At 43.6% G+C, this 12309-nt stretch overlaps 1 protein-coding gene across 1 annotated transcript in view; it reads right to left on the reverse strand.

Moving 5' to 3' along the window:
• Positions 1-12309, reverse strand: part of COX10 (cytochrome c oxidase assembly factor heme A:farnesyltransferase COX10) — a 103170-nt gene that overhangs the window by 25611 nt on the left and 65250 nt on the right. The window contains exon 5 of the mRNA XM_048075955.2: positions 8149-8219. Within this exon, the coding sequence (XP_047931912.2) occupies positions 8149-8219 (71 nt within the window). The remainder of the gene's footprint in view (positions 1-8148; positions 8220-12309) is intronic.

The raw sequence follows: 12309 nt of genomic DNA on the forward strand, positions 1-12309 counted from the left end.
GACAGTAACAAAAAATACCTTCGTGGTCCCTCAGAAAAAGACATGGGTACCTCACTGTGAGAGTACTGGAACCAGGGCTTACATTGCTATTTGCCAGGAGCCCAGGAAAAGGACCACGAACCCACTCTCCAAGAATGCAGGGACGTTGGGCACAAATTACAGACAGGCAGCGTAACTCAGTTCCAGGGCTGGCCACCAAGAATCAAACCCTCGGATCCTTCCTTTCTCCTCTTTCCTACAGCAGAATTGAACACGTAATGCTTTTGGGAAAATGAATTAAAACCAGAATCCCATCTCTAAAAGCCAACTGACCCTAGAGCAGGGCAGCCCACAAACACCATCTCGGCGATGAGCACTGCCACACCCGGCACGCAGCAGGCACCACGGCAAAGCTGCTGCTTTCCCAGAGTAAAAGAGGATGAGAATGGTTCTGTTCTGGGATTCCTGCATTATTATTTCGGTGTGTTGTCTACTATGGTTAGCATCTGGAGTCATATTTTACAAACGTTCAGAAGAATAAACAAAAAAACCTTATATACCCTCAAAGCGCACGAATATAACAGAACACTGTCACACGCCGGCAGCAATACAAGTCACTGTGGCTCACACTCCTTTTCAGTGTGATTTATAATGTAATATTCCTGTGATTCTAGGATCCTAGCAGAAAAAATCAAATAAAACATATCAAAGAGGATCCCTGCACATCTCAACCTCAGGAATGCTGCTTTTCTAGACATAAAGACTAAAGAGCGAGCGCCCGTGTTAGCGAAGCTAATTAAAGTATAAGAAAAACCTTTCTTATATCTGCCTTGCGAAGTTGATAACGTAAATTATAACTTGCATAAGACATGATAAACTCTGTCCTTCACAGAAAGAAATGCACTTCTAACATGACTTACTGTAAACAGATCTCAGGGCATAGCAGCTTCTAATCAGAGGCAGCTCCGTAATGGACTTGTTGAGCAGCGACATTTCCTACAACACTTGGCACGCGGTGAATAATGATGCTGTTGTGGTTAAACCAGATAAGGTTCAATACTAATACAGGGAACAAAGTGGGGGGATTTTGACTGCATTAAGCCAAAATTTACAAACATGAACCTGAAATGTTTGACAGCCACGAGGAGAAAACTGTGCGCGACTTGGAGATAGGATCCTGGGCTTGAAACTACATTTTTGCTTGTTTGTGCAACATCAGAGAAAAAACTCTCTTTAACATCACCTTTAAAGAAAACTACTCACCACAAGTCAGTTAAAGGAATAAAAATCAAGGGCTAAAGCCAATGTCCAAAAGGCCCATCCACAGCGGGCACAACACTGAAGGATTAGTATACAATAGTTCGGCTGCCTCCAGCTAACGGGGCTCTACCCCCCGGCGAGGAGCTGACATGAGAGGATAAGACAACTCCATTAGGAGCCCGTATCACTTCTCTGCAGTGTTCCCCACGAGCAGATGGAGCAGCTATTTAGCCAAATGCACCGTGACTCCTGGTTTATACATGAGCATCTGGGATGTTTCCTAACGTGAGGCGATGCACAATGTACGCCGATTTATCAACTGTCCCATGTGCAATTAAGGATTCTGATAAATAATTTGGCGGTAAAGGCCCCTCAGCTGAACTGAAAAGCAGCAAGGCGTGAGGGGTCAAGTGTTTCCGCAGGATTTATATCCAACAAACAGAGCTGCCTACAAAGGAATGTCTCCATTGAGCGGCTGCAGAATCACGGTGGGGCAGGAGGAGTCTGCTGAAGGCGCGAGCTGGAGCGCGAGCGATGCCTTCGCTTCAACTGAAATGAATCTGAATGTAATGTTAGTTATTAGAACAGCCCTTTTTAGTGCCTTAAGAAACAAACTATAGATGTAGTTAAAGCTATGTAATTTTCTGCTAATACACATTTTGATCTAAGGATAATGTGCAGTATCACCACTTTTCTGTGAATTCTACAAAAAGACCCTAATACCTTAGAACCATTTAATCAACATCCTATGCAGGCAGTGAATAGATAATTGAAATATAAGTACTGTCATCCATATCCCCTTTGGGAAAGTGACACAATAAGCATTATATCATTCCATTAGTCCATCCTTTGATGTGGGTTTTATTCTCATTAAACTATGTTTTAGCCTCAAGGTTTCTCCCCCCACTTCTCCATGACGTGGCCATGCCAGAAAAAAAAAATACCCTGCTGCTCAAAACACGGCGACTACATTTTTACAAGTACTTGTACATGTCAAAAATATAAAGCTGCCTTTCTAATTTCTTGTTTACCAAATACAGTCAATGACAGCTTCTAGAAAACAGGGTGAAAAAAAAAAAAAGGCAGCCAGGAGGGTGGTGGTGGGGCTGGAATGCATTTACTTGTTTTCAAATAATAAAGGTTGAATACAAGCGGGATAAAAAATGCTTGAAAAGGCTGCTCTGGTGGTGTCTGCTTTGAATTGTGCCCTGTTTAAACAAGAGGAAAGCCTCCCACTGAAAAAAGAAACATTTTTATCATTCAGAAAGATCTCAGGGCAGCCCCTTTAAAATGAGGTATTTTCTAAACAAAATATTGGAATGTTTCCCTGCAGGGAACGAGCATCTGATGTCTTAAAAATGATTATTCTTGAACTGTAGATTTATGGAGTTTTTGTTTTATTTGTTTTAACTTAAATACAATGAAACCTGTCTGAAATGGCCACCCAAGGGAGCAGACCAATCAGCTAAGTAGAGGCTGATCTTTAAATGGAACCAAAGTTGTACCGAAACCCTTGGGGAGATTTTAAACTGCTGGCTTAAAACCCAGGGCTGGCTAAATGCTTGATGCGGGTCTCAGCCCTAAGCTGAGGACATGGATTTCCTCTCACTTACATCAGTGTAACTCCACCAACTTCAGGAGAAACGTTCCTGATTTACATTAGTGTTAGCAAGCAAAGAATCAAGCTAATTACGCTGAGTTATCAACAGTGATTACAGGAGATTTTTTCTTTTTTAATGCACGTGCACTTCCTCAGCACAGCAGCAGCAGGTCTGCTGCAAGCAACTGAGTAGAAGACTCAGCTTTACATGCTGCCAGAAAGAACCAGACCTGAGTCTCGATGAATTTTTGAGTAAATAAGGGAAGTCTGACATGCTGCAATTTCCTATCAGAGAGCGAATCGTCAAGTTATGTATTTGCAGCTGGGACTACAGCTCATAAACACAAGCCATCGGTCAGAAATGGTCCTGCCTTCAGAGCTCTTTTTGGGCTGATTCTTCAAGAGTTTGTCTTAGAGTTTAAACTGACCAAAGTCAACACTGCACTCAGAAACGTCAACAAGTAGGAAAAGTATTAACGTCTCCATTAATTATGGCAATAATTAAGAGTGGCCATAAGAACCAGGAGGCTCATACACAGAACACCGAGGAGGTTAATGAGATTCCAGGAAAAAAATATTTACCAAACAAAACGAAGACTTATTTCTTTTGAAGCATCCAAGGCATTATCTGCGTTGTGCCTTCTGCCAAGTGAACAGACTTAAACTTCTTAATTGCACACGGAAAAGGAGAGCGAAAATATTTTGCATAAGGAGAGCACCGTTAAATTCCACAGCGTATTAGTCACACGTTGAAGGTTTTTTAGACGAGACTGGATAAAACCCGGAGTAACCTGGTGTGACCTCCCAGCTGACCCTGCTGGGAGCAGGAGATGGGACCGCAGCTCTGCGAGGTCCCCTCCAGCCTCTGCCACCCTCCGATGCTGCCCGCTACGACCAAGGGCCGTCGGACTGGGTCCCCAGAATAGCTGCGAGCTGCAAAACACTGCAGGGGCAGGACTGAAGGGGGTCTACACGGCCGTGAATTAGTCAGCTATTTAGAGCATGCTGTTCGATGACTGATGCGGAAATTTCCCACTTTTTGTTTTTCTGTTTTTAAGATGAAAACTGTTCTTGTACAACTATTAAGTTTTTATGAGTGCTTAGCACAGCAGATCCAGCAGCACTGTAAGTTCATAAAAACAGGCGCTTTTTAACAAGTGGGTATGCAGCTCCACGTGGAAGGGCAATCAAAACTGTCACTTGTACAATATAATGGAGCAGGACACTTGTCACACGAGAGGCTAAGCTCACTCAGCTACTGCAGCTAATACTGGAGATTTATTTAAATTAATCTCCAGGAAAATTAAATCCATTACTTTAAGAAGCGAGGGAATAAATCATACCCAACAGGAAACTAGGAAAAGCTGCTGCCATTTCAGTCAAATCTCGGGAAGCGTGAGCACACCAAATTTTTTCTCGTCAATGACATAAAAACAACTCATAGCAGGAAAAATAATATCAGCTGTTGTTGTAATGCAAAACACAAATAGCCTTGATGAGTTTAACACTGCAACCGAAGTATGAAGAACATCTTAAGCTGTTTGTATTTCCAAACAAGACTCGAGGGGTCAGAGGAGGGAGGAGGACGTGTGGGCAGGCTGGAATGACGGATGGTGTTTAGTGGCATGCTGTGTTTGGGTCTACTCTTGTTATTTTTGCAACAGGATGTCTCTGATTACTCTCTGAAGAGAGAATAAGGATGGTTACGTCTCATTGCTCAAAGGGGAATTTTTTCAGAGCCTTACAAATTAAATAGGACGTCAGAAAGCAAGCAGTCAATGAACCATCAGGTGCTGTTTGTCACAAATCTAGCAAGAGCGTCAGAAGGTTCCCTGGGGGCATCAGCAGTGGGTTTGGGGCAGGCAAAAAGCTATACGGACTCTTTTCCTACGTACAGGAGACCCCAGCTCTGCAGAGTCCTCCGGTGTCATTGCCTGTACGGTTTGCCCGGTGTCAGAGCCAGAGGATTTTACAGCAGGGGCATACTGAGCCTCTAGGTAACTCTTTCAGCCATGAAGTTGATGATACAATATGTGGAGGACTTCACAAAGGATGGAAAACAATTACTTTCCCAAATTGCATCTTGCTAGAGATTTTTGCAGAACTGGCTCCTGGCTCACAGGGCGCTGCTGCCTGGTGTGACGGTCGGGCTAAAGCTGCCTCGTGTAAATACCTTTTAAGAGTGAACAGACACTCTCTGTCCTCACTTGAACCTCAGAGGCTCTGGTGACACAGACACCTCACAGCGCAGCCCTGTTTCCTTGAAAGCTACTCCAGGTACACTGATGCCAAAGCAAATTGCAGCGATTTGAACAAAAGGCTCAGTCGTGGGGACCTCAAACCCCGTGAACATGAACGCAGGTAAAATGAACACACGAAAGCGTTGCCTAGACAGTTTGTTTTGTTTTGTTTTCTCAAAGCAAAGGCTTCAGACAGAAAGGACAGAATCACAGAAATATACAGGCTGCAAACACTTCCAGGGGTGGGGCATCCACAGCACCCAAATGCCTTACCTTCTGAGTGAAGAAGTTCTTCCTTATATCTAATCTTAATCTCCCCTCTTTTAAAGTCATTAAACGGGGGATGGGGAGAAACTTCACAAGTCAGGTCAGTTACACGGACAGCTTTTCTTAAACCTAACTACACCTACCTAAACTTTGGTGAAGCTGCAAATGGAGGCCACAAAGCGAAACACATGGGAGTAATTTCCCTACCAGAGCCTAACGTTTCTGAGGAGCCAACCCCGTAAGTTAGCTTATCGGCAAGAAAGACGTGCGCTCACCCAGGGCCTGGAGGACTCAGGGACACGCAGGACCTCTCGCTGGGGCGTACCAGTGTGATTCTGGCCCGGGTCCCAAGCATCTAAGAACTGTCACCAATTGTGACAAGAGTTGTTGCAACTGTGATGCAACAGCCTCTATGAAGGAAGCCCCTGGTTTCTGCGCAGTTTCTTGGTGGGCAGAAGTTCGCACCGAAGCCACCGCTGAAAGCCCTTCCAAGGAGGTGCAGTGTGAGTAACTCCCCTCTCTTCAAAAGGGGTCTCAACCTCAACTGGACCGTACAAAAACTGGTCGCATCCTGCTACCCATACTGTCCTGGCTCTCGGACAAGACCTATGCAAACTAACTAGGGTGAATAAATCAAAAGGAAAGGAAGAATGAAAAATTATGGAAATCACGTTATGTTTATGAGCAGTGACAAAGAAGGTGGATTGTAAAATGATGCACTAGATATCACAGATGTTATAACACAACTTAGTTTAAAAAGCACCCAACATCTCAGGATATGAAGCAGCTAAAGAGAAGAAAACGTCAAAACTCAATTGTCTGACACATTTTGGACAAGGACTCTGCATGTACCCCAAGCTCTCTGGATTCTTTCCCAGAGCTGAGATACCAGTTTACCTACAATTTATCCATCTCTGTCCAGTCTGGTTTTGACTTATTATACCATAAACATTTAAGGGTTTTATTTAATCAGCCAGAACAAACGAGTTCAAAGAACACCAGGGAATATGTGGCAAAAGAACAACAAGGTTAGATCACTTGCACTGGATTATTCTCCTCTGGCACACCGCAGAAGAAATAACCCAGTCATGGTCTGTGTGCTCAAAAGTCTACAGGGAACTAGGTCAGCATTATTCAAGGTAAGTGACACTTTAAAGAACTTTAAATTAGCTGTTGACAGCCAGGTAGATAGATTGATGAGTGATTACATGAAGTCCCCAACATTGCCATTTTGTGGTGAAAGCAAATATGAAAAGGGGGAAAAGAGTAAGAAGATATGTTAAGATGGTTTTGCCAATCGGGGATGCAGTTGGTTCATTTAAGGACACTGGGAACTTCTAAACCTAATTGTTTCCTCTAAATCAAAAGTTGTCAGAAAGTTTCCTAGCAGAATCACTGCAAGCAGTGCAAGTCAACCATATAAGAAAGAAAGAGGGAAAGAGGGAGAGAGCTTTCCTTATCATCTTTCTTCCTAGCTGGCTGGAAGGGAGCAAGCCAGTGCGTCTGTTGCTGAAGGTCCACATACAAGGAGAGCAGAAGCGCAGAGCCCCTGAGCTGCACAACTCAGGCGGGCTTACTGCATGCACAACACATGTCCTTACTGCAGTGGTCCCTAAAATACATTTTTAAATAAAATTAACTCAACTCAGGAATCTGTAATTAGCACCATCTTTGAGAACAAATCAGAACAAGTTTATTGAAGCGCTCTAACTATTTACAATGAGAGCAAATTTACCCTCAAGGTTCACTTCACTATTTTGTCTCAATTTTCTTGTAATTTCATCCATCACATTTTTTTCAGTCCTCCAAAGGTGATGGATAAAACACAGAAATAAATAGGACCAACTGTTCGCAGAAGCCTAAGGGAAAACAGAATTTTGTTATAAATAATCCTTGGCACAAATCATGGAAATGCAATACTAAAATTGTTTGTTGAATCATTTATGAATTGGGCCTTCAGTTTTAGTTTGCAAATAAGTTACAGTTTTTGTTGATGTTCTTTTTCACTTTGCTTTTTTAGCTGGAAAACGGCCTTTGAGAAACTGAACCGGTATATAATCCAGAAAACAGAGTGACTGACGGACTTTTTTAAGGGAATCCCTGTGCTAATACAGGACCCTTTTAGGATTTCAAGATAGATGACAAGAAGCTGAAGGACGACCAACTTTTAGAAGACTTTCTTAAGATGCTGCCATTTTGGGTTTTCATTTCAGCTTTATGCTAAACACATAGAAAAGGCAAAAACAACATGGTGCCTTACAAAAACACTAAAACAAAAAGATTTTCCACGTAGGCAATTTTTAGCAGTACCTCTATAGGACAGTTTCTAGAACTGTTCAGGAAATGACTTCCAAATACCTCTCCCAGGAGATTCAAATGAATGCATGTGATCCAACAGATAAATGTGAATGCTAAAAATAAGACACAATCTTGTGTTCGTTCCAAGATGGGAGATTTTGAAGATTTGTTGTTACAAACTAATGCAAACCTTCAAGGGAACATAATGGTGTGCTGCCACGCTGCGCATGTAGTCCTGTCACACATGCAGAAATCCACAAAGGCACGGAAATTTTGCTTTCTTGAGGATTTCGGTATTTTAGAGGACAGCTGATTACCCAAACTCCTCACATGAAAGTTATAAACATGAAAAAATATCAAAGAACAGAGAGATGCATTTCTTTCTTAGACTTTTGTCTGTAAATTGCTATTTTTCCTCATCTGAAGAAAGAGAGACGCTTGGAGACAGATAAAAGCAACGTAAGACCATTTCTCATTAGCTGGAGCAGGTGTGCTCAGCCTTACCTGATCTGTCCTCGCACCAGTGGTCTGTTTTTTGTCCTGTTCATGTTCGAGTCAAACGGAACCTCAAAGAACTGCAAGAAAAAAAAAAAAGGAAGAACCGAAATGAAAGGATGCCGGAAATCATGCCATGCGTGGAATGTGCCGGCTGCATCTGCAGGTGCTTTCATCTCTAGTTTTGAAGGTTCAGAAATACAACTGAAATGGCAATCTCCTTTTACTGAACTTTGATAAGTCTGCATTAATACTTTTGGCATCCCCTTAGAAAGAAAATCACCTGGAGGACAAAAATAATTTGCACAAGTCCCCAAAAGTTAATCATTTGAAGTAGAGCCTGATTCCAAGCTCTGTTCTTGACAGCTTTGACGCAGCTTTTATACACAACAATTATACATAGACATCCATGCACATATACCTCTGCCCCCGGTTTTATATTAATACAAACAGCCCTTACAAATGTTGTGCTTCTGGTATTTTAAAGACAAATGCCATAAATTTTTTTCAAGATCTAACTTCTGAGAACCTATAACCCACCCAAAAATCAATCAACTCTTGTAAAATGCTACTGAAACTGCACTGAGCATCTAGTTCTAGCAGCAGGGAATGAACACACCATATGGTGTTATTTAATGTCACAACCCAATCTGACTTTAAACACTGCCTATGGGAAAATTCAGGCGGCACTATCATCACGCTACGAATTCCTGCAGCCTTTTGTACGAGCCGCTTTTTAAAGAATGTTACTGGAAAAGCTGAGTGCAGTTTTCCACGCAGCAAGCGTAAAGCTGTTCCACTTTACATGCACAAAACAATAGTAAAAATGAAAAAACAAAAACAAACAAACAGAAAAACCCCAACCACCATAGTTAGAGATTCACCAAAACTTATTTAGAGGCAGAGTAACGTGTATTTATAGAAAGAATATTTTCTACTGACGTTATGTCTGAGGTTTTGGGGTAGGATCTCAATTATAGCGAATACGTAGGACAAGTAGTATAACAAATCATAATTTCAAACAATCAGACTGACAATATGTTGAGCAGTCAAACTGCAGACAGATTTAAGATGACTACATGATAAGATCTATTTCATCAAGCTGATGCATCCTTTTACACAACAAAAGACAAAATTAGCAAACATCCTCGTTCTGACAGTGCCACGTTGCTCGCACTTAATGGGGATGCATTCCCCAGTGCAAAGTGGAAATGTTAATCGAAATCTGTGCAAAAAAACCCTAAATATTTGTGGATTTTTAAAATCTGTACATTGCAAAATTCAACAGATTTCATACATTTATCCACAGAGCCTCTTCCACATGCTGAACACTCCGCGAGGGCAGCAGGGACCAGAGTGGAGCCCATCAGGGAAACTTCCCGCACCAGCATGCCGAGAGGACAGCACCCACCTTTCCCACTGACTGCTTTCAAGTAATTAGTGCATAACAATTCGGGAACCTCTGCTGTTGCTCCTAAGTACTGCAAGCACAGCGGGGAGCAGACACCCATGGATCATCCTGCCCAATGCCCACAGCAAGCTCCCTTTGTGGTGAAGCTTTTAATAGTGAAAGGCCCAGGCAGGATCACCTTCCTGGCAGTTTTGGCCATCCCCAAGATCAGTGGTTGGAAGAAATCCTGCCTGTGTATGAGAGCACAGACGTGCTCGAGCCCACGTGCTACATTTTTTTCTGTTTAAACAAGACTTGCCAACAATACGCTCTAAAAACAGAAAGTTTGGCAGTAGGCATCACCTCCACGTTCTGTGGTGCTGATGAAACTGCCCAAATTTGGGAAAGAACGAGGCTGAGGGAAGAGGAGACAAGGGCTGAGCAGCAGCGGGGCACCCCCGGACCCTACTCTGCCAGCCCCCCGGAAAAGCGGTGGCCTCGTCCCCCTCTGGCGGCTGGCCATGGCGCGTTAAGCGACTGCTGCGGAAGGCTCTGCTGCACGCTCACGTCCTCAGCGTGTCCGCGACGGGTCTGAAAGCTGCCAGGGCCAGCACAGGAGGAATCCTGCACTTGCTGGGCGCCCTTACAAAGCGGCCTCCCCAGCCAGGGGCCGCTCACCTGGAGGAGGACGGGACTTCACGGAGGAAGAGGGCTGTTTTCTAAGCCTCGTCCTCTGTGATGAGCCTGGAGATGCTGCTCCAGGAGCACCGAGAGGTCCCGAGGGTGTGCACCACGCACCGCTGGGTGCAGACGGACTGGGTGCTGTTGTGAGGCCGGGGTGGCAGCGCTGGGTGTCACACAAAGAGCCTCTGTACACAGCGGCAACAAGTACGTTCCGGGAAGAGAAAGCACTCTGCTTGGATGTGAGACCAATGATTGCTTCTGACAGCTCAGCATTTTGCTAATGGGTTGTTTCACTGTTACATTTCAGAGACAATTATGTTAAATGAAGAAAAAATGTCATTTGACATCCGACTGGTAGAGCAATACAAGGGAAAATTCTATAGAGCTGAAGTCTTCTCTTTCTCTTCTCCCGAAAATACTTTGGGCTATGTGCAGTTTGGGTTTGTCTTAAAGGCCCGGTCTTCCCTTTACTGGTATTTGCAAAGTCTGACTTCCCAGCTTTCATCCAGTTTAAACTTGTGCTCCTGAGGAGATTTTGGCTATAAAATACTCTCGGCTAAAGGTACTCAGTGTGCGATGGATAAAATCGAAATAATGCATACTTTTTAAACTCCATGCTTCCCAAATGTAACAGGGCTGAAATGAAGAACAGTTGGATGCTCAGCACCATTGAGAGAATTGGCATTAGGCAATCGGTATAACCTGACAATACCATAATCAGTGTATGAAATATTTCCATATATTTGACATAGCAGTTAACCCCTGTACATAACTTATTTTGAACAAGAAACTTCTCTGGTAAGTTAAGTAGTCCAAAAATGCCAGTCTCTGCTCTACTGTGTGACGTGGCTGCTCCTGAAATTAAAGATTACTGCCTGGCTTCTGTCTTCTTTGCTTTTCTAAGTCGAAGTGACAATCTGAATAATCTATTACTGTCAACTGCATGCAAGAAATTACATATCTGATTGAACTAGAGTTAAGAAAAATCCTTTTATTTGCAATACCCCAGATTCTTTCACTGAGCAAGTTGCAATTACATGTCAGCAAGATGCCATTTGTCAAACTTTTTACATTTTGTTCCCAGATGTTCAACAAAATTCTCCTTCCACTTGAAATTATTTCCCCCTGATATTCTAGAAAAATGAAAAAAATGTGCATCTCAAATATCATTCCATATGAATGAGAGAGCGAACTCAAACATACTATCTCAGGCCAGGCCAACACAGTACTGCCTGCTTTAGCAAACAGTAAATTCAGGGAGATGAATCCTGGATAAATAAATATTTCAGAAGCTCTCATGAGACTCTTTCTTCAGGAATGCATCAGTCCAGCCAGACGAGGCAGAATATTTTCTCCCCCAGGTATTTGGGAGGCTAGCCACCAAAAGGACAGACAGAGGGTTAAATCTACAGCATCTAAAATCCCCGAGTGACAAAACTTGGCAATGGCTTTCAAGACCCTAACCTAAATTTTAATCAGTACGCACGAACATTTAAAACACAATGTCAGAAAAAAATAAATCAGGCCAGCTAGTACTTTGTGGTTTATTTCTCTGGCAGACTCATCAGACTCTTTGTGTAGATCTCATCTAGTTAATATACAGTAATTATATCTTAAACATGTAACAAATCTTAGATTAGCTGTCACATTACTGCTTACAGTTATTTACAGTCGTGTTTTTGCTTTCCTGAGCCGCTTCGTATTGGTTTCCTCTTTGTTTCTAAGAGAAAGGTTACGGATTGCTTCGTTTCTTCAAGCCACCTCCTGGCCTAGCAGCCAAGCGCTGGGCGCGGGGCAGCCGATGGCTGGCGCTGGCTGAGGGCCTCGCGTTAACGCCGGCGTCCAGGCGAAGCCGGGCCTCACGCATCACCCCGAGAGGCACCCAGCGTGGCACCCACCCTCTGCCTGCACGGGATGCCCGCTCACTCTTTCCGTATCACCACCGAGGAGCTGATTTGTAGTTACAGACAGACAGCACCTATTGAGCAGAGCGGCCTGACTGCTCGCGGTTAATCAGGCCCGCTTGAGGGGATGGAAAGCCCCGAGCGCGAGCCGTTCGCCTCTGCGGGCGTCCCCGCGGGAACGATTTCAGCTGC

The sequence above is a fragment of the Anser cygnoides genome, chromosome 19, assembly GCF_040182565.1.
Source record: "Anser cygnoides isolate HZ-2024a breed goose chromosome 19, Taihu_goose_T2T_genome, whole genome shotgun sequence".
NCBI classification, from domain to species: domain Eukaryota; kingdom Metazoa; phylum Chordata; class Aves; order Anseriformes; family Anatidae; genus Anser; species Anser cygnoides.